The following is a 21,984-nucleotide window of genomic DNA, read 5'->3' on the forward strand; positions in this document are numbered from 1 at the left end:
GCTAAATGAAGTCACATGGACACTCCCAAGTTCCCCAGGGTGGGGACCTATAATAGTCCCATAGAGTATCAAGCATATGTCCCTTAGGGATGTGTAAAGTCTCATGGCTAAGCCTGAAGTCAACGAGCTGGGCAAGTAGAATATTCTCCCAAAGAAAGGCAGCAAATATTATGAACAATAATTTACCAAAAAGGTCACCCCCAGTCTATATTTTCTCTTAATACTTCCTATTGTTTGCTTTCTTTCACAGCAATTATTACAATTATAAATTGTAAATAAATCTACGGTGATTTAGGAGCAGTGTGTGTACTGTGTGTGTATAAATCATCGTCGGATAAATGAATACGTAAACTTGAAAGATCGTGGAACGAGGCCAGGCTTTGTAATCAGATAGAATCAAGTATGAATCTCAGCTTTGCCTCTTATTAGTATATGACCTCAGGCTAGTTAACAAGTATTTCAGTGCTGTAGTTTCTTCATATTCAAAACAAGGATGATAAAACTTTCATCAGAGCTGGCCCATAGAGGGCACCAACAAAACGTTAGTTTCCTTCTCACTGTGTTGGTTTTGTAGTCATCATTATTTTTTTGTGTGTGTGTGTTCACTGCAATATATATGAGCAATAACATGACATCGATTATGTTGCAGCAAATACAGAAGAACATTTTATTAAAAAAATTTACTAAGTTCTGGGATACATGTGCTGAACATGCAAATTTGTTACATAGTTATACATGTGCCATGGTGGTTTGCTGCACCTATCAACCCGTCATCTAGGTTTCAAGCCCCGCGTACATTAGGAATCTGTTCTAATGCTCTCCCTCCGCTTACTCCCCCACCCCCTGACAGGCCCCTGCGTGTGATGTTCCCCTCCCTGTGTCTATGTGTTCTCATTAGAACAACATTTTTATACTGGCTTTGATTCAGAAACCCCTCCATTTGAGATTGGCTGTGTTTTGCAGTAATTTAACCCAATTAATTACATTTTAAATTTATACATTAATTAAATTTAATTTTGTGATCTCTTGCTCTGCCACTGAGTCTCATATGCTCTAATGAATGTGTTAAATTTGGCTTTAAAAAATGACATCTGTTGATATATTGACTGCCTTGTTTCAATTTGCGAATTTGTTTCTCATGCCATAAGTAGTTTAAAAAAATCAATTTTTTAAGTAATAATAATGAGTCTTAGTCTCAAATCAATCTATGTGATTTGGAGAGTTCTCTCTGGCTCCTTAGCATTTGATCCAAGAGCTACTTCGATATACAGAATGTCAGCCATGCTTTCTCCAGTGGATAAGGATTATGGTCTTTGAAGTTGGACAGGCCTGGGCAAGACACTGGTTCCATCATCTTATTCATTCTGAGACTTTGGGCAAACCCCCTCCTGTCTTGGAGCCTCCGTTTTCTCTTAGGTAAGTTGGAAATGATGTCTGCACAAGCTCCTCATCCAGACGGGATGAGTGTAGACTATCACATCATGCCCAGGAATCAGGACTGGTGCAATTGGTGGCTTTTACTGGCCCATGAGCTGTGGTACATGTCACCTATAGGAATGAAAATAGGAAAGAATATTAGAGAGAAACCAAAAGGAAAACATGAAGGTACTGTCAAATAAATCTCCATTCTGGAGGGCTTGGACAGATAGGGTGACCCTGGGACGAGGTGGCAGCAGAGTGCGTAAGGGGTGGCAAGCAAATGGCAGGCATTCTTTGTTCCATAGAACAATTTGGGGATGGCTCTCCGGTAGGCAGATAGCTGCAGTCACTTCATGTAGGATGCTGGTATTTCAGGGGATGTTCTTTGGCAAAAAGAAGCCTACCCTGGGTGACTTCATTCGAAAGAGGACTTAATGGTGAACACAACGGGCACTCGTGAGCTAGAAAGGAGTGCCGATCCTTCAGGCCTGCCATGAAGGGGTCAGGGAAACACCGGGGTCTTCAACAGCACACAAGGACAGACCACCACTCTGGAGGCTGTCGCCTGATGGTTCAGCTCTGACCTCCTTCTCTTTTTATTGTGATAAAGTAATATAAAATTGACCATTTTCGTTCTGTTTAAGGGTACAGATCAGTGACATTAACTACCATCACATGTTTGTGAAACCATCACCACCATCCATCCACAGAACTCTTCGTATTTTGCAAAACTGAAACTCTGTAATTGTTAAAATAAAGACTTCAGCTACATTAAATTTAACAGAGTTTAAATAAACAGAAAGATTTGTGAATTGGGCTGTCTCCTAAACAAGAATAGGTTCAGAGAGACCCTGTTGCTGCAGTGTAGTCAAAGATTGCTGGACAGAAAAAGGAAAGTAATCTACAGAAAGTGGAAGTGAGGTTCAGAAACTACTGTATTGGCTACAGCTCAATGTTTGCATTATTTAAACAGGGTCTGGCCACCTTTCATTTGCAGAAATTCAGTGACTGCTGCAAGAGTAGGTTATAGTCTGTTCATACATCCAGTTAGAGGACAGTTCACTATGTGTGGAGGGATCTTTAGGCTGAACTTAAAATATGTAAGCAGGCAGCTTTAGGTTAAGCTTAATTTAACATTACAAATTACTGCTTGTACCTGGGAGGCAGAGATTGCAGTGAGCAGAGATAGCGCCGTTGCACTCCAGCCTGGGCAACAAGAGCGAAACTCCGTCTCAAAAAACAAACAAACAAACAAACAAACAAACAAACACAAAACAAAAAAACCACTGCAAATTAGACAATGACTCCCCCTCTACCCAGCCCCTGAAACCACTATTCTGTTTCTATGAATTTGACTACGGACCCCATATGAGGAGAATCATACAGAGTTTGTTATTTTTGTGACTGGCTTATCTTACTTAGCGTAACGTCTTCAAAGTTCATCCTTATTGTAGCATGGTTCAGAATTTTCTTCCTTTTTAAAGCCGAATAATATTTTATTGTATGTATATACCACATTTTGTTTACACATTCATTGATGAGTAAACAAATTCATTGACTCATTCCATCGATGGACATTTGAGTTGATTTAACCTTTTGGCTATTATTAAAAAAAAATTAATTTGGAGTCCATTTGGCTGCGAACCCAGCACCTTGGATTCCTACATAAGCAAACTGAAACCTCATTCAGTGTGAGTGACCATAGCCTAGGAAAATGACACCCCAGCTGAACCATTCAGAAACTACTAACTAACCTCTCACTAGAGATTTTACTAATCAAAAACCTCCAACTAACCTCTAACTGGAGACTTCCTGCCTTAGCCAATCAAATATTTTCTTTGTCTTACTTTCATGGACACCTTTTAACAATTTTCCCCTCACACCCTCTTGGTGGAGCCCAAACTACTCACAGTTTGGTGCTACCCAAATCATGAATCACTGTCTGCTCAAATAAACGCTTTAACATGTTAACATGCCCGCGATGGGCTCTTCACACTATTGTAAAAGATGCTGTTACAAACGTAGGTGTACAAATAAGTCTTTGAGTTCCTGCTTTCAATTCCTTTGGTTATGTACCTGGAAACAAAATTGCTGGATCATATGGTAATTCTATTTTTAAGTTTTTGAGGAACTTCTGTGCTATTTTCCATAGTAGCTTCACCATTTTACATCCACCAGCAATGCGCAAGGGTTCCTTCCAATCTCTCTACATCCCCACCGACACCTGCTATTCTCTGCTTGTTTGATAGTAGCCATCCTAATAGGTGTGAGGTGGGATCTCACTGTGGTTTTGGTTTCCACTTCCCTAATGATTAGTGATGCTGAGCATCTCTTCCTGTGCTCATTGGCCATTTGTATAACTTCTTTGGAGAAATGTCTATTGAAGTCCTTTGCCTAGTTTTTAATTGCTGTTGTTGAGTTATAGGAGTTCTTTATAGATTCTGGATATTAATTTTTTATTAGGAATTTGATTTACAAACATTTTCTCCCATTGTATAGGTTGTCTTTTTTTTCTTTTTCTTTTTTTTTCTGTTTTTTGAGACAGAGTCTCGCTCTGTCGCCCAGGCTGGAGTGCAGTGGTGCGATCTCAGCTCACTGAAAGCTCCACCTCCCGGGTTCTCACCATTCTCCTGCCTCAGCCTCCCGAGTAGCTGGGACTATAGGCACCCGCCACCACGCCTGGCTATTTTTGTTTTTGTATTTTAGTAGAGACGGGGTTTCACTGTATTAGCCAGGATGGTCTTGATCTCCTGACCTCGTGATCCACCCGCCTTGGCCTCCCAAAGTGCTGGGATTACAGGCGTGAGCCACCGCGCCTGGCTTATAGGCTGTCTTTTTACCCTGTTTACAGTGCCTTTTGATGTGCAAAAGTTCTTCATTTTGAAGCCCAATTTCCGTCTTTTTTCTTTTGTCGCCTGTGCTTTTAGTGTCATAAAGAAGAAATCACTGCCAAATCCAATACCATGAAGCTTTCTCCTTATATTTTATAATTTTAACTTTTCTGTTTAGCTCTTTAGTCTATTTTAAGCGAGTTTTTGTAGATACTGTGAGATGAGGGTATGACTTCATTCTTCGGCAAGTAGATATCTAGTTCTCTCGGCATCATTTGTTGAAAAGACAGTTCTGTCCTTCTTTTGGCCCTCTGTCGCCATGGAAATTTCAGATGCCCGAGAGAGAGTCTGAACAGAGTGCTGTGGGTCTTGTGCCTGTCCCACGTGGCCAGGGGAGTTGAGGCCCATGATGGGCAGCCCACCAGGACCAGGTAGTCTGGGAGAGAAAGGTGTCAGGTGCACAGAAAAAGAGGTGCCTTCTGCAGCCAGGGACAGAGTGTCAGCGTGAACCATCATTGTTTGAAGATGGGGAATCTGCCAGGTCCATCAGGTCATTTGCCTCTGTAACAGGAGAGAAGACACAAACAAGGTTGGATTCTGAGTCTCCTATTTCTGGCAAGGTAAAATGTCAGTTTATAAACCTTCCAAAAATGATAGATGCTGATTTGAATGCCATTTCCTGTGATGGTCAGTGAGCATGAAAGACCTTGAGAGATTCAAGGTACATTCCACAGGGCAGACCCTGAGCCCAGGTATCTCCAAAGAGACAAGTACAGACAACCTCTTAAGGCCCCTTTTGTGGTTTCTAATCAGGGAATGAAGTTTTAAATTTTTTTTTTTATTTTTAAAAAAATTTTTAGTTCAATCGTTTTTGGGGAACAGGTGGTGTTGGTTACATGGATAAATTCTTTAGTGGTGATTTCTGAGAGTTTGGTGCATCCATCACCTGAGCAGTGTACATTGTACCCAATGTGTAGTCTTATCCCTCAGTCCCCTTCTAAACTTCCCCCCAGGAGTTTTATTCTTGAAATGTTTCCTACTTCCAATTTTATCATTTTTTTTTTTTTTCCTAAAAGGCTGTACTGTTCAGGATTTCATCTCCAGATGGAGCCACACCAGCTTTTTTCCTTTCTTTACCTACATTTAGGAGGACCTTCTTCAGCAAAATTGCACACAGAATTTCTTCCAGTACAGCATGGCCTAAAGAAATCCAAGACCTAGTAAAAGTTTATGTAAGGAAGCAATCAATTTTAAAGAAAGGGGCAAATAGTGTGTAATATTTGCTACCATATCCAGTTGCCTCAGGTAGAAACAGAACAGTCAATTACGGGTGCTGCTTATCTTACTTTACAGAGTTGCTGTGAAAGCTGGAGATACACAGCCCATGACCTAACAACTCAGGTCCACGGTGTATGCCCTTGGGGAGGCTGAGATGATGATGGGGAGGCTGGTTGAGGTAACCCATATAAGAGACATTGAGACCTGGATTAGAACACTGGGTGTTAAAATCAGGTGAAAGGAGCAGATGTCTCCCTGAATCCCAGAAGAATGAGCAAGCATGTATGACTTTGAATGTGGTGTAGGCAGGGGAAGCATTACATAACGCTTATATGTAATGTATTTTTAGTAGAGACAGGGTTTCACCGTGTTAGCCAGGATGGTCTCGATCTCCTGACCTCGTGATCCGCCTGCCTAAACCTCCCAAAGTGCTAGGATTACAGGCATGAGCCACTGCGCCCGGCCTATAGGTTGTGCTTTTACTCTGTTTACAGTGCCCTTTGATGTGCAAAAGTTCTTCATTTTGAAGTCCGATTGTTGTTGTGTATGGCGAAGACAGTGTTTTTCACCAATGGAGGAATTACAAGAGGAGCAGCGAGTTTTGGAGGAAGATGGTAAGTTTGATAAAAAACACAGGTAAAATCTGAGGGAGATGTTGAGTGGACAGATGAAATAATAGAAAAATCCCAGAGAGGTGGAGGGCTGGCGACTGGGGCCACAGTGTCTTGTGGGTGTCATGGGGAGGAAACTTTTACCCAAGGTACCCAGGATTCTGTCCGTGAGGTTGCTGGCCGTTCTCTGGGACCTCCTCAAAGTTTTCCATCTCTTCCAAATTAGTGCTGTCAGAGGTGTTGAACCAGAGCAACTCCATCTTGAATAGGAACTGGGTAAAATGAGTCTGAGACCTATTGGGTTGCATTCCAAGATGGTGAAAGCATTCTAAGTCACAGGGTGAGACAGGAGGTTAGCACAAGATACAGGTCATAAAGACCTTGCTGATAAAACAGGCTACAGTAAAAAAGCCAGCCAAAACCCACCAAAACCAAGATGGCGATGAGAGTGACCTCTGGTTGTCCTCACTGCTACACTCCCACCAGTGCCATGACAGTTTACGAATGCCATGGCAACGTCAGGAAGTTGCCTTATATGGTCTAAAGAGGGGAGGCATGAATAATCCACCCCTTGTTTAGCATATAATCAATAAATAGCCATAAAAATGGGCAACCAGCAGCCTTCAGGGCTGCCTTGTCTGCAGAGTAGCCATTATTTATTCCTTTACTTTCCTAATAAATTTGCTTTCACTTTACTCTATGGACTCGCCCTGAATTCTTTCTTGCACAAGATCCAAGAACCTTCTCTTGGGGTCTAGATTGAGACCCCTTTCCAGTAACAAAACCACTAAAATATGTGGACTTCGTCCAGTTTCTTTACTTCATGAGCATAACGAGGTCTCTCAGGTATCCTTGAGACTCTAGAAATCCCCGGATAAAAGTACACTGACCTCAAAAGTGCTCTGATTTTAAAAGGACCCTCTTTATATTTCTTTCCCAATCCTGTAACCATATCTCTCCCTATCCCTGCTTTTCTCCCCTCCCCACATGCTCCCACCTGAGTCTTTGCATTCCTTCTGCGAACATACTTTTCCTTCCTCCTTCATCTAAGCTTGTCCTCTGAGATCTTCCGTTAAGATCAGATTCAGTGTTGCATCCTCTGTAAAGTCTCTTTTGGTGCCCCTATCCACCCTCCCAAAGCTGGGATGGGCATCTCCATTAGCTGTATTTCTAGAGGTACAGCTAATCAGGCCAATCTCAGAGTGCAAAATTGGGAGATTTGGTGCCTGCTGGCTCCAATGATTCCAGGTAAGATAGCAGGGAATTGCCCACCGGAAGCAGGTAATACACATCATTTATTTAATCTATTAAATATGTTTATTATAGGGAATGAAGTTTGCAAATGAAATAAATTATTGGGAGAAGATCCATCATTATATAGATTATGTAGGGTCATCAGTCATCTGTTAATTAGGATAAAACCTGAAGTTCCTTGTGTTTAATTCTTCTCTTTGCTGGCCAGCCAAGCAAAAATTGTGGCTCCAGTTGTGTTAAATCCAAACAAAACATAAAATGTGTTTCCTTCCCTATTCCTTCCCCTCTCCTTTCTCCCTCTGTCCTTTTCCCTCCTCCTCTTTCCCTCCTCCTCCCTCTCTGTTTCTCCTCTCCCTCCTCCTCCTCTTCCTCTTCCTCTTCAGCTGATCAGATAGAGATCTCTGACTGTAAGTCACAGAAATGTACTATGGCTAACCTAATCAAATGGAAATTCACTGGAAAGGTAACACTGAGTGGAGGGGAGGCTGTGGAGCCAGGCTTGAGAAAGGACAAGGAACAAAGCACCCAGGGCTTCTGGAAGCATGAGTTCCATGCATAGTCTCACAGCAGAAGCAGTCTGGTCAGAGGGATGCTGATGAGGCTGATGCTATTTCATTCACATGGATTCAATTTATCTGTTCTTCTGCTGAAGATACAAATCTCAGGGAGGAAGCATCTGGTCAACCTGTCTCAGGTCATGTGTCTATTCCCTTAGCTAGGGAGGGACACACCCTATCAGACCACTAGAACAGGTAATTCCCCCAAAGTAATCTGGAATGTTTTCTTCAGAGAAGGTGAAATGGATGCTGGACTGGCAAAGACCAATGAATGTACACTTTACAAACAGCCTTTGCCAAGACAAAATGCAATGCAAGGGAAGATTTCGTGATCTGTGCCTACCTGCTTGATACTTTGGACGGGATTTCATGTAAGCTTCTTGGCAGCTGTATATGCAGCTTCAGGGGTGGGAGATAAGGAGGGCATCTAGGTGAAGAAACTTGAACAAGGCCCCACAGCTTGACAGTAATGGGGCCAAGATTCAATCCAGGTCTGTCTGACCCACTGTTCCTTCCACTGCAGCCCCAGGCTCGTCTCCTGAATTGGGATACGTGAAGCTGGGGGTGAGAGTGACCAGTGCATATGTTCTAGGGAGGGGAAGTAATTAAATCAATGCAGAGGCAGGCTGAGAGGAAAGCCCTTTGTGAATTGAAGGATACTCTCTGGGCTCCTCCAGTGATATACAATCTCATGGGCCCAGCAGACAAATTAGTAGCTTTTGTTTCTTCACAAAGCATTGATTTTCAGCCTCAAGAGCCACTTCAGCATTTTTTGCTGCAGAGACTCTCCCCTGGGCTTCATTCATGTCTTCTATAAATGGCCTAAAGAAGACTCTCTAAGGTGACTTAAGTAGATTCTACGTTTACACAGGGTAAACAATTTTTGTGGATTAGCCTGTCTTTCATCTCAGCTTAGGTTATGATTTTGCTAGCAAGCACATATTTCTTTTTCAACAAAATCAAAGCTTATAGCAATTCTATATTGTGTTGTGCTAAAAGTATTTATCATTTATCACTGTGATAAAAAAATCTATGAGGACAGGGTGGTTTGTTTTGTTCCCAGCACCTAGAACAGTACCTGGCCAATAATAGGCACTCAAAAAATACTTAGGGAAGGCATGGTGGTGTTCATAACCATTCCGTCCCTTCTCAAAGCGTTGGCACTCCCCATACCCCCCAAAGACCAGGCTGAGCCAGGTGGACCCTCTATATCTCCTAAGAATGAAGGATTTAGATGGGGGAAGATGAGAATGCTGGAACCATAATGACAGGTGGGGCCGGGGCTAGATTTGATTCTATGGCAGGCCAGAGTCATGAACCAGGAGCAGTTTTGCGGTATTAAAGTATCACTGGATTAGCCTCCATTTCCAACCTCAGTTTTATCTGCCTGATAAGATTCCTTTGCCTTTTTAGACTTAAAATCTAAAAAGTTGAGACGTAAATCTAAAAGTTGTGACTTTTCTTGATCTCTGACAAGATGGAACAACAGGGATGGGATTTGCCCTCCCACCAGAAACAACCAATAAAATGAACAAAATACATGAAGCAATGTTTCTGCAGATACTGGACATCAGGAAACAAAGGACAGCAATCCCCGAAAGATGGGGAAAAATGAGGTGAGCCTTATTGTCACCCAGCTTGCTGCCTCAAAAGACGTTCCAAGCCATAGTGCAGGGAGGGGTACACAGGAGGAGTCAGGCAGACTGCCTGAGTTGAGTGAACACAACTAAGGGTCCAGGGAGATCAAGATGACCAGAGGTCACAGAACAGAGTACTGCAAAGGAGAGACCTGCCGAGAAAGAGACAGAGAGAGAGAGAGAGAGAGGGAGAGAAAGGACTCCAGGGATCTTCAGAGAGTCCCCTTTGAGTGTTCAGCAGAGGACTAACCAGTACATGAGTGTGCAGAAATATAAGCATGGAAATTACAAGGAACAGTATCTCAGTGCCCGGCACTGACGCAGGGCCATGAACAGGGTTTGCCACCACCAGCCAGATACACTGAAAAAGAATCTTGCTTCAGTCACACAAAATAAATAAACCCAGATTAAACCATGCTCTGGTTCTACCTACTACCTCTTAAAAGCAATACCCGAAACCTTTTGTGGTTCATAAGCATAATGATTAGGTTTTCATGCTCATGTGCGAGATGCGCTGCCTCAAGCCTTGTTACAGTGTCAGCACGTCACTCATCTGATGTGAGGAAAGAACGGAATAAAAGAAAAAAGAGGGGAAAAAAGAAAGAAAAAGAAAAAAAGCAAGAACTGAAGGATTAAACTGTTTCCAAATAACTGTAATATCTTCTAGAGCAAAACTCAAGACTATTTTTAAGAATATAAAAAGGCTAGCACCAACTAGATAAAATTTACAATGTATGACATCCAAAAAAATGAGTAGGCATGAAAAGAATTAGACAAATATGACCCATGATGAAGAGAAAAATCAATTGAATGGACGCAGAGTTTAGAATTAGCAAAGAAGGACATTAAAATAGTTATTATAACCATATTTCACATATTCAGAAAGTTAAGTGGATACACAGGACATGTAAAAAAGACATAAAATGAACTTTCAGAGAAGAAAACTACAAAATGTGAGATGAAAAATACACAGAATAAGATCTGACAACACATTAGTCCTTGCAGAAGAAAAATGTTAGTTGACTCAAAGATATAACAATAGAAACTATCCAGAATGAAATACAGAGGGAAAAGAGAGTGAAGAGAAGAGAACCTGCATCAGTGAGTTGGAGGCCAACTGCAAGCAGTCCATGCATTTAAAGAACCCAAAGAAGAGAATGAAAGGGGAAAGATAAAAAGAACTATTTAGGCCAGGTGCAGTGGCTCACGCTGGTAATCCCAACAGTTTGGGAGGCCGAGTGGGCAGATCACTTGAGGTTAGGAGTTCGAGACCGGCCTGGCCAACCTGCTGAAACCCTATCTTTACTAAAAGTACAAAAATTAGCTGGGCGTGGTGGTGTGCACCTGTAATCCCAGCTACTCAGGAAGCTGGGGCAGAAGAATCACTTGAGCCCAGGAGGCCAACATTGCAGTGAGCAGAGATTGTGCCACTACACTGTAGCCTGAATGACAGAGTGAGACTCTGTCTCAAAAACAAAACAAAACAAAACAAAAAACAAAAAAAAAATTAAGGAATAATGACCACAGTTTTCCAAATTGACAAAAACTGTAAGCCTATAGACTAGAAAAACATGCTAAAGATTTGAAGAAAACTATTCTTAGGTAGATCTTGATCAAATTGCTTAAAACCAGTGATAAAGAAAAAACAATCTTAATAGACAGAGAAAAGACAGACATGTTATGTAGAGAGGGACAAAGATAAGGTTGATAGCAGATATTTCGTTGGAAACAATATAAATAAGAAGATAGCAGATCAACATCTGAAACCATTAAAATGAAAAATCTGTCCATCTAGAATTCTATACCTAGCAAAAATATCTTTCAAGAATGAAAGCAAAATGGATACTTTTTAGAGATATAAAAGCTGAAGAAAATCAACCACCAACAGCCCTACACTTCATGAAATGTTAAAGGTCATCCTTCTAGCAGAAAGATGATCCCAGATGGCAATATGGATCTACATAAAAAGGAAGAACATCAGAAATGGCACATGGGAAACATACAGTATTTATTTCTTATTACTCAGAGTTCTTTAAAAGATAATTGACCATTTAAGAAGACTTGGAAGAATACTATTGTAATGTTCTTAATGATACATGGAATGATATAATATCACTTGAATGCAGGCTTTGAAAAATATTACATATGTATGTTATAAAATATATATGTGTATATGTGTGTATAAATATAAATAGACGGAGAAATGATATAAACTCTAAAGCAACCATGAAAATAACAAAAAAATATAGAAAATTAGCCAATAAAAAAGATAAAATGGAATTATAAAAACTACTCAGTTAAGCCTATAAAAGGCAGAAAAGAGGGAGAAAAGGGAACAAAGAGCAGGTGCAACAATAGAAAACACATTATGCGTGTTCCACTACCATCAACCACTGAAGAAACTGATATATATTGATTTTGAAATTTTAAAGTGCTGATTTTTGAATTGTATAACTATAGGAGAGGAAAATACGACATGGGATTAGGAATTTCAGAGAAGTTACATTTACTGTCGGAAACAAGCATTTTAGTTACTTAGTCAAGGTCAGCCAAACTTTATCTCTTTTCACTAACATCATAAGCTAATCATTTTGTGTATAAGGTCAGCTTTAACAATCCTAAAGACTCTTAAATACATCATTTGATATACTTGACAGTTCCATTGTTTTATTTATTCTTTTATGAGATTAAGCTCCCCTTTGATAGTGTGCCTTCTGTATTCACTGACTTTTATATACTCCAAATAAAGATTTGTTGAAAAGCATCATTTTGACCTCCCCCTCTTCTCTGTGCGTAAATCACACATGGTAGAGCTTAAAAGACATACTAATTTGTTAAACAAAGGTGCTTTTGTGTTGGGTTTACATTCTCAGCATGATCTAATACCCGATTGCATTTATATTTGTGTTCTTGATGTTTGTGGGGGAGATTTTTATAGAACAAAATGGAAGGCTTTGTTTCACCTTAGCTTCAAGTAAGAAAATAGGAAAAACTCCAAACCTCCAGCAAAACTGTAAGTTCCTCTGAAATGCACACTCTGTGCAAAGTGAAACACTGAGATTTAAGCTCCATTTTGCTCTTCCCTGTTCTCTCAGCAATGATGTTCAAAAGCCAGTGACCTACGTCTGTTAGGAAGGCACCTCAGGCATTCAGTTATAGAATTATAGAGAAACTGGTCCAACACTCTGGTTTTCCTGGCGATCGGAAACAAAATCACCTCCTTGGTTATTCTCAGGTTCTCTCCTTCTCTGCCTGTTTAGCAGGTTTTGCTTTGCTGGCTGGGTTTCTGAGCCTTTTTTATGTGTTATGATGTCTAGTCTGTTTTCTGCTACTGTAACAGAATACCACCGACTGGGTAAACTATAAACAATGAAGTTTATTTGGCTCAAGTTCCTGGAGGCTGGGAAGTCCCACATCATGCGGTGGCATCATAACTTGGCAGAAGAAGGGAGTACACAAGAGGCAGGGAGGGAATGGAGGCTGAACTTATCCTTTTATCAGGAGCTCTCTCCAGCAGTAACTAACCCACTCCAGAGATAACAAGATAGTGGCATTAGTCCATTCAGGAGGGCAGAACCCTTTGGCCTAATCACAGAGCAAGACTCTGCCTCTAAATAAATAAATAAATAAATAAATCACTTCTGAAAGGCCCCAACTCTTAATCTTACCACAATGGCAATTAAATTTCAACATGAGTTTTGGCAGAGACATTCAAACCACAGCATATGGGTAGGGAGGAGATTTAATATCTGACATTGAAAATGACAGAAATTTACTTGTGGTGGAGAAATATAGCTCTCAACCACTACCAAAATGCTGCGTGTTGATTTGATCACCTGGACTTGTCAGATCAATGGGTGGAGAGAAAAAGATAAAGGTCAGTATGGGCTGGTTTGAAATACTTTAGGTGATTTTTCAAGCAAAACAAAAAAGTTTTGTTGAGCAGCTGGTGGGCTTGAGAGAAATGAGCATATGAAGTATGTTATGAATGTTCCTTTGAACAAAATTTTGATTAATATTTAAATGTCGTGTCAAATATTTTTCCACTGTTAAACTGATGTTTTCTTGAGCGTGATACCACCTGAAGCCCAGGTGTTGTGATATGTTTGTCATCCTTGTTTTAATTACAAGAACGGCAGCATTGTTGTTGGCTCTGAGAAGACTCGGGAACTGGGGGCACTTCTGAAAGGCAGTCATTAGACAGAAATTTTGCCCCTCAAATTGGCCTCATCCTCACCTCTGGTGTGTGCTACCTCGATTTTGGGGTGGCAGGGCAGTTAGTGTGTTCTTTCGAGTAATCTTTCAAGGTTACTTCCTGAAGTACATTTTCTTGCCATATGGAATATTCCTACAGAGTCCTGCCTCCCCCCGTCCAATCCCGCTGGCTTGTTATCCTGCAGATCAGGACCCCACCCTTTCCTGCTTTCCAAGGTTAATGCTGAATTTCCCCTACCTATTTTATTTCTGGGTAGTTTCAGTGGAAAATTGCAGATGCCAGGGTAGAATGTCAGGAGTTAAATGCTCAGGCTTACATGACAGTCTCGAACCAGAAACATATCTTCAATTTGTGTTTATTAGTAAAAGGGAAAGAAAGAAAACGAAACAAGGTCAAGAAGCTTGGAGAATGATGGCCTTGGGGAAAGTGATCCAAAAGTGTTATGTTAAGCACGACTTAGGGCTCTATAGAAATGCGGTTCTTGGGGAATGTGTGTGGCAACAATTGTGTCTCTGACCCCCAGTCTGTTGGACACTGTGTGTGACAGCAAGGCCGTGGGTGGGAGGAGAGAGCTGTGAGCACAGGCACAGGAGGGTCTGTGCCAGCAATATGGTCGTTTCATCTAGAGCCAAGGTGCAAAAGGCCGAGCGTGATGGCTGGCGCCTGTAATCCCAGCGCTTTGGGAGGCCAAGGCAGGTGGATTACCTGAGGTCAGGAGTTTAAGACCAGCCTGGTCAACATGGTGAAACCCCATCTCTACTAAAAATACAAAAAATTACCTGGGCGTTGTGGCAGACACCTGCAATCCCAGCTACTTGGGCGGCTGAGGCAGGAGAAGCGCTTGAACCCAGGAGGCAGAGGTTACAGTGAGCTAAGACAGAGCCATTACACTCCAGCCTGGGTGACAGAGCAAGACTCTGCCTCTAAATAAATAAATAAATAAATAAATAAATAAATAACCAACCAAGGTACAGTTTGTGCTGGCGAACTAAATGGAATTGTTACTTGGTTTAGGGTTTTTTTTTTTTTTTTTTTTTTTTTTTCCAGAGAAAATTTTTGCTTCTGATATGTTGCATGGCTCTTGTGGAGATTGGACTGTTGGGTTTTTTTTTTTTTGAAACGGAGTCTCGCTCTGTCGCCCAGGCTGGAGTGCAGTGGCGCGATCTCGGTTCACTGCAAGCTCCGCCTCCCAGGTTCACACCATTCTCCTGCCTCAGCCTCCCGAATAGCTGGGACTATCAGGCACCTGCCACCACGTCTGGCTAATGTTTTGTATTTTTAGTAGAGACGGGGTCTCACCGTGTTAGCCAGGATGGTCTCGATCTCCTGACCTCATGATCTGCCTGCCTCGGCCTCCCAAAGTGCTGGGATTACAGGCGTGAGCTGCCGTTTCTGGCCTGGACTGTTGGTTTCTTATTGGGTGCCAGGGGTTCCTGCCCAGGGAGGGTTGACGGGCTCCTAGGTTTGGTGCCAAGACTCTGGAAACACCGTCTCAGTTAATACTTAGGACAATCCTGTTAAGTCCTCGCGGTTTCATTGAGGAAGAACCCGAGCTCAGAGAGGAGAGAGTGCACATTGCAGCCGACAGTGGCAGGGCAGGACCAGGCGGTCAGGCAGTGTGACCTGGGGGCTCCATGCTTATTCTCCTCACACCTTTCGGGAAGGCACAGGAAGGCACCACAATGTCGCAATTTCTGCACAATTAGTGCAAAGTCTCACCTGTGAGCTTGCCTGGGGCAACCGGGAGAGGCTGGGGGCTCCTTCTCCACCAGGCCCTGCTGCCTCCATATGGCTCTTCCTTGTATTTTAGCCCTGTAGGTAAGTTTCCAGTTTGTGGGTTCCTATACCACATGTGCTGAGTTAAAAGAACAGGTGGGCAGCAGCGCAGCTCCCGCGTTAGCTGCGTGACTTTGAGCAGGCCCCGCTACCCCCTGAGCCGCATTTCCATTTGGGCGAAGCGGGATGAGCCGGCCCCGGAGCGGGGGAAGGATTGTTTTAACAGGGGAACAACGTAAAGAGTGCACCGGCAACGCGGATGCTGCCGAGTCAATGCGCGCTCTGCCTTGCTCTTTGACAGTAAGGCTTGCGTCTTGCCTGATCTAGCGCCCCAGGTTTGAACGCAGTGGGCGCACAGGAGGAAACATTGGTTCAAGAATACAATGCCAGCAAAGTAAAATTTTTCACCCATGTCCTTTTTTCGGGGTATTTCAAGCGGAGGAGCCCTGAGTGAAGAAGATTCCGCTTCCCTGTTTTCAGGTTGGCAGTCATGGACGGGGAAAAACGAGCGGCAGCGCGGGTCCCTGGCGGTCGCTGGAACGCTTGTGAGTGAGGTTGGTCCCTGCGAGGGCACAGCGGGGTCTCGGGAAGTCGCAGCCGCCGGCAGAGGGCGCCCCGGGCACACGGAGCGCGCGGCGCTCGGGTTGGGGCGCTGGGTAGGCGCGGGGCACCCGCTGCAGTCCGGCGTTGACCGCAGCCGGGACGCGCCCGCCACCGGGGCGGAGAAGGAGTGTGTCCCCTCGTGGCGCAGCGGCGCGCGCTGGCCCGGATCGCCGCTGCGCCGCGCCCTCCCTGCGAGCGGTGAGTACAGGCGCCCACTGGCATCTCTCAACCTACTTAGGGGGCACTTGGAGACAACGCGGGTCGGACGTCGGCCGGCAGTTCTGGGAGTTGGTGTGCAGAGAATGGGGGGCTCCTGCTCGCTTATGGCTTTGGGTCGGGCTAGGGGTTGACCCCAAGAGGCGCTGGATGTCGGGGCCGAGGTTTGCTTTCAGGCGACTCAAGCTTACTTGAGGTTCTGACATCGGATTTGTCTCTCGGGCCCTGCGCGTGCTGCGCGGAGCTCCGGAGACTGGCGAGATAACCAAGGAGGGCAAGCACTCACCCGGGCGTCCTCCGCCCACCTCGCCCGCAGAACCATCCAGGGGGACCACGTGCAGCTGTCGCCCGCAACTCTGACTGTCAAGCGAGGACCGCCCCCAGGGCAGGGGAGGGGACGCGCGGGCGGGGTGGGCTGTGCCCCGCGGGAACCCCGCCGGCCCGTGCGCCTGCTGGTGCCAGCTCGGCTCGCTGCCTCGCATTGCCACAGGCTCCTGAGAAGTCGTGGGCAGTTTCTGCGGGGAGGCGCAGGGCCCTGCCCTGTAGGGCTGAAGGCCGCCCGAGGTTCGCCAAGGCTCTGGGCTCTCGAAAGGAAGCCGAGAAAAGAAGCTGCCCAGGGGACCAGTCCTGGGAATGCTCTCTCCCAAGGAAGCTTCGAGCGCCCAGGAGCCCTTAGCCTGGGTCCAGTGCCCTTTGAACAATCCCTAGCTGTTCAAGGCAGTGCGGCGGCGCCTCCTCTCTGGGTGCCTGGCGTGGGATCCTTTCCCCAAACGCACCCCGGCGATTTTTGCGCACCGGGAGCCGAACCCCTGCTGCTCGCAGCTGACTGGGCTCAGGCGCGCTTACTCAGCGTTTCAGAGCCGTTGCGCCTGGCGAAGTCCACATTCCAAGCTCCAGGGGCTTTGAGAGAGAGGACCCCAAGGCAAGGTAGGCGGCTGGGACGGGCTTGCCCTGGGGATTATTAGGTTGGGCTTGATGTGAGTAAAGATGCGATCTGCTTAAGTCTTGGAGAAAGACCGTGTGTTTTCTCTTTGCTTTTTAAGGCGTTTGGAGAGCTGCTGAGGAGCCAGCGGCTTGGAGGAGCGAGAAGACATGTATTTTCAGCTATGTCTCAGAAGCGGAGAATTTCCTGTCATCACCAGAGAAGCAACAGCCCCGAAATGTGATTGCAACTGACTAGCAGAGCAGAGGCCCAGGAGTCACTGGATTGATGATTTAAAACATGCTAAAAAGCCAATGCTTTATTTGGGGGAATTCAGGGGCTTTCTGGTGCCCAGGACAGTGAAGACAAATGTAGAAATCAAATCCGCAGGATTGACTTGGATTGCCACTCAAGCAGTCCTCTGATGGAATGTTGGTGAGGTCCTCTGCCAGGGAAGCAATAGGGCTGTGCAAGGGACTGCCTGGTGGGGAGGACTCCTGGAAATCTGACTGACCCCTATTCCCTGCTTAGGAACTTGAGGGGTGTCAGAGCCCCTGATGTGCTTTCCCTTAGGAAGATGAGGACTCTGAACACCTCTGCCATGGACGGGACTGGGCTGGTGGTGGAGAGGGACTTCTCTGTTCGTATCCTCACTGCCTGTTTCCTGTCGCTGCTCATCCTGTCCACGCTCCTGGGGAACACGCTGGTCTGTGCTGCTGTTATCAGGTTCCGACACCTGCGGTCCAAGGTTACCAACTTCTTTGTCATCTCCTTGGCTGTGTCAGATCTCTTGGTGGCTGTCTTGGTCATGCCCTGGAAAGCAGTGGCTGAGATTGCTGGCTTCTGGCCCTTTGGGTCCTTCTGTAACATCTGGGTGGCCTTTGACATCATGTGCTCCACCGCGTCCATCCTCAACCTCTGTGTGATCAGCGTGGACAGGTACTGGGCTATCTCCAGCCCTTTCCGGTATGAGAGAAAGATGACCCCCAAGGCAGCCTTCATCCTGATCAGTGTGGCATGGACCTTGTCTGTACTCATCTCCTTCATCCCAGTGCAGCTCAGCTGGCACAAGGCAAAACCCACCAGTCCCTCTGATGGGAATGCCACTTCCCTGGCTGAGACCATAGACAACTGTGATTCCAGCCTCAGCAGGACATATGCCATCTCATCCTCTGTAATAAGTTTTTACATCCCTGTGGCCATCATGATTGTCACGTACACCAGGATCTACAGGATTGCTCAGAAACAAATACGGCGCATTGCGGCCTTGGAGAGGGCAGCAGTCCATGCCAAGAATTGCCAGACCACCACAGGTAATGGAAAGCCTGTCGAATGTTCTCAACCGGAAAGTTCTTTTAAGATGTCCTTCAAAAGAGAAACTAAAGTCCTGAAGACTCTGTCGGTGATCATGGGCGTGTTTGTGTGCTGTTGGCTACCTTTCTTCATCCTGAACTGCATTTTGCCCTTCTGCGGGTCTGGGGAGACGCAGCCCTTCTGCATTGATTCCATCACCTTTGACGTGTTTGTGTGGTTTGGGTGGGCTAATTCATCCTTGAACCCCATCATTTATGCCTTTAATGCTGATTTTCGGAAGGCATTTTCAACCCTCTTAGGATGCTACAGACTTTGCCCGGCGACAAATAATGCCATAGAGACGGTGAGTATCAATAACAATGGGGCCGCGATGTTTTCCAGCCATCACGAGCCACGAGGTTCTATCTCCAAGGAGTGCAATCTGGTTTACCTGATCCCACATGCTGTGGGCTCCTCTGAGGACCTGAAAAAGGAGGAGGCAGCTGGAATCGCCAGACCTTTGGAGAAGCTGTCCCCAGCCCTATCGGTCATATTGGACTATGACACTGACGTCTCTCTAGAGAAGATCCAACCCATCACACAAAACGGACAGCACCCAACTTGAACTCCCAGATGAATCCTGCCACACATGCTCATCCCAAAAGCTAGAGGAACTTGCTCTGGGGCTTGCTGTTAAGAAACTAAGGTATGGTGAGACTCTGAGGTGTCAGGAGAGCCCTCTGCTGCTTTCCAACACACAACTAACTCTATTTTCAAATACATTCCAGTGTATTTTCCGTGTTGTTCATAGTCAATCAAACGGGGACACTACAAACATGGGGAGCCACAAGGGACATGTCTTTGGCTTCAGAATTGTTTTTAGAAATTTATTCTTATCTTAGGACTTACAAAATAGGGCAAAGAATCAACAGTGAACAGCTTCACTTAAAATCAAATCTTTCTGGGAAGAAAATGAGATGGGTTGAGTTTGCTGTATACAAACAGGTGCTAACACTGTTCCAAGCAAAGTTTTCAGATTGTAAAGGTAGGTGCATGCCTTCATACATTATTTCTAAAACATTAATTGAGCCTCACAGTAGGAATGAAAATTTTTTCCAGAATTGAGAGATGTTTTGTTGATATTGGTTCTATTTATTTATTGTATATATGGATATTTTTAATTTATTATATAATAAATCTATATTTATCATATTTAATAGGATAAATTAATGAGCTTTATCCAAGACCTTACAACCACATTTCTGGCCATTTAACTAGCACTTTATAAGTCAATGAAACAAACACACAGATTCTGTGACATTCTAAATGTTCATGTAACTTCTAGAAACATAGCAGAAACTGATAGATAAGAGAATAAAGTTGAAATAATTCCTTAAAATTCATGGATTCAAATAAATGCAAGGTGAGAATTGACAAATGCTATAAATGCTTTCTTTTCTGAAAAGATTTTGAAAAATTTTAAAAAGTACAGCTACTACTGTGTTCAAAATGTTTTAAATGACAGAAGACTTTCCCAGGGGAATTTGCAATTCTGTAAATATCTTAAATAAAAGCCAGCTTAAGAGGAACCCAGCATTAAATTTATGATCTTAGTTGGTAATGAAAAGTATACGCTGCTTTGTATTTATGTAAAATAATTGGCCCTCTCCATCTTTTCTCATTTCATGTGTCAGGTAGTTTTTCTGAACCAGGCAAATGGCTTTCCTGGAGAGAGATGCATAGCAAGGACAGTGGATTACAGCAGTCCCACTAAGGGACCAGACTCAAACCCTGCATTTCTAACGTACCAGGTCAAACCAAGCCACTCAGTGGGGCTACTTTTTGTAGTGCTTCAATCTGAATTTAGAGCTGAGTTTTAAAGAAGTCTTTAAATGTTAATGGTATACTGACTAACGAATAGTGCCTCATTATCATCCTTGAGTCAGATACTTCCGTTGGTGGGAGAAACAGAAGAATCCTTCCCTTTGGGTGTATTGAGCCCCCTAAAGCCATCAGCATCTCTTTTGACAAATGCTAGTCCTTTCTCTGTGCTTTGGAATCAAGTTCCTGCATCATCACCCGGACTGTAAAAATTACCATAAGCCTCCCTTGCCAGATGCCAACTTGTGAGGCATTTCAACAGAGTTTCTTTGAAATGTTTACAAAGTATTCTTCTTGATAAGCAATGAACTTAACATTTAGATGCAATCCGTGAAAAGAAAAAAAATCTGGAAAATATCTCCTGCATCAGGTCTGTGTTATTTATGTATTGTGAATGTTTTCTTAATTTTATTGGCTGTATGCTTTCTTACACATAATAAAAATATTTTGTGAACTCAAATCAACCCTGAATGAGCTGTGTTGCATTTGCTAAACGTGTTTTTAAAACTAGAACATTTCAGATCTACAAGGAAGGAAACACAGGCATTTTCAAGTATATATATATATATTTTCTTTAATGGGAGTTTCTTCTGTTACATATGGCACATGTTGCCTTTGAATATTTCGAGTGAAAACGTTTTCTGATTTGGGCTATACACTCTTTTGTCTTCTGTCTTAGTAATTTTTTTGAAAAGAGGAATTACTTGAGGAATTATTTTACTTTTCATTTCACAGATTTTAAAACTTTCTAAAATCTCTGCTTTTTCTTTCAAAAAGCCTATTTTAAAGAAAATAAAAATTTCAGAAAAGACCATGACTTGCTGCTGGGTTGTTGTAGCCTCTCAGCTGATGGCAACCATCGTACATGTGATGGTTGTTTTAAAAGTAAAATGTAACATTTTTTTTTCTGACAGAATATACAGGTTGTGATGCTGAGCTTACCAAAATGTCTTATGAGGCACATCCATAGGTCCTGCCAAAGCTACTCTGTTAATATGCTAAGCCATTTTTTTTTTTTCCTGTACTGAGGAAAGAGAACAGCTAAATGGCAGGTGATATAGAAATTAAGGGTTACGTCTGTAATTTGGAACATCCATAACAGATGGTGTCTTTTTAAATTCTGAATTTGCCTTCTCTGGGCTTTGGCATATAATGAACATATCTAGAATGAGCACCCATAAAGCATGATGCCTTTTCTCTCTGTTTCATAACTTTATGGGTATCTTTATTCTTTGAAGCCTAATTTTGTTTTTAAATTGGAAGCTCAGCAACACAAGCTACACTGCTCAGGCAGAATTGTCAAATCAATGAAATAGGAGCCTTTACAGTTTTATCTCCTTGGCAAAAGAGTGAAAATGAGTGATATGTCTAGAAATTATGTTCAATAGTTATAACATTCAATACACCTTCAGTGAGACTATACTTTGGATTCCTGGCATATTGGATTGATAAAGGGCATCTTACGAAATGTTAATTTTACTCAAAGAACC

The 21,984-nt window shown here is 43.6% G+C and overlaps 1 protein-coding gene and 1 non-coding gene across 3 annotated transcripts; both read left to right on the plus strand.

The window, feature by feature from the left end:
- The first annotated feature begins 10,043 nt into the window (after positions 1-10,043).
- LOC119618399 (small nucleolar RNA U13) lies at positions 10,044-10,146 on the plus strand. Its single transcript, XR_005234715.1, has one exon. It is a non-coding gene; the product is annotated as a small nucleolar RNA U13 (small nucleolar RNA).
- A 6,100-nt stretch (positions 10,147-16,246) lies between these two features.
- DRD1 (dopamine receptor D1) lies at positions 16,247-20,954 on the plus strand. 2 transcript variants are annotated; one of them, XM_038010274.2, is made up of 2 exons: positions 16,247-16,380; positions 17,442-20,954. In XM_038010274.2, the coding sequence occupies exon 2, from the start codon at positions 17,898-17,900 to the stop codon at positions 19,236-19,238; it is 1,341 nt and encodes a 446-aa protein (XP_037866202.1). In that variant the 5' UTR covers positions 16,247-16,380; positions 17,442-17,897; the 3' UTR covers positions 19,239-20,954. The 2 variants fall into 2 exon arrangements, with proteins under 2 accessions (XP_037866202.1, XP_008013531.1); XM_008015340.3 differs by lacking the exon at positions 16,247-16,380 and adding an exon at positions 16,841-17,325.
- Positions 20,955-21,984: the final 1,030 nt, after the last annotated feature.

This window comes from Chlorocebus sabaeus, chromosome 23 (assembly GCF_047675955.1).
Source record: "Chlorocebus sabaeus isolate Y175 chromosome 23, mChlSab1.0.hap1, whole genome shotgun sequence".
NCBI lineage: Eukaryota > Metazoa > Chordata > Mammalia > Primates > Cercopithecidae > Chlorocebus > Chlorocebus sabaeus.

What these genes read in the sequence shown, in the direction of transcription:
- DRD1 (XM_038010274.2), top strand. Translation starts at nt 17,898, where the DNA reads ATGAGGACTCTGAACACCTCTGCCATGGACGGGACTGGGCTGGTGGTG.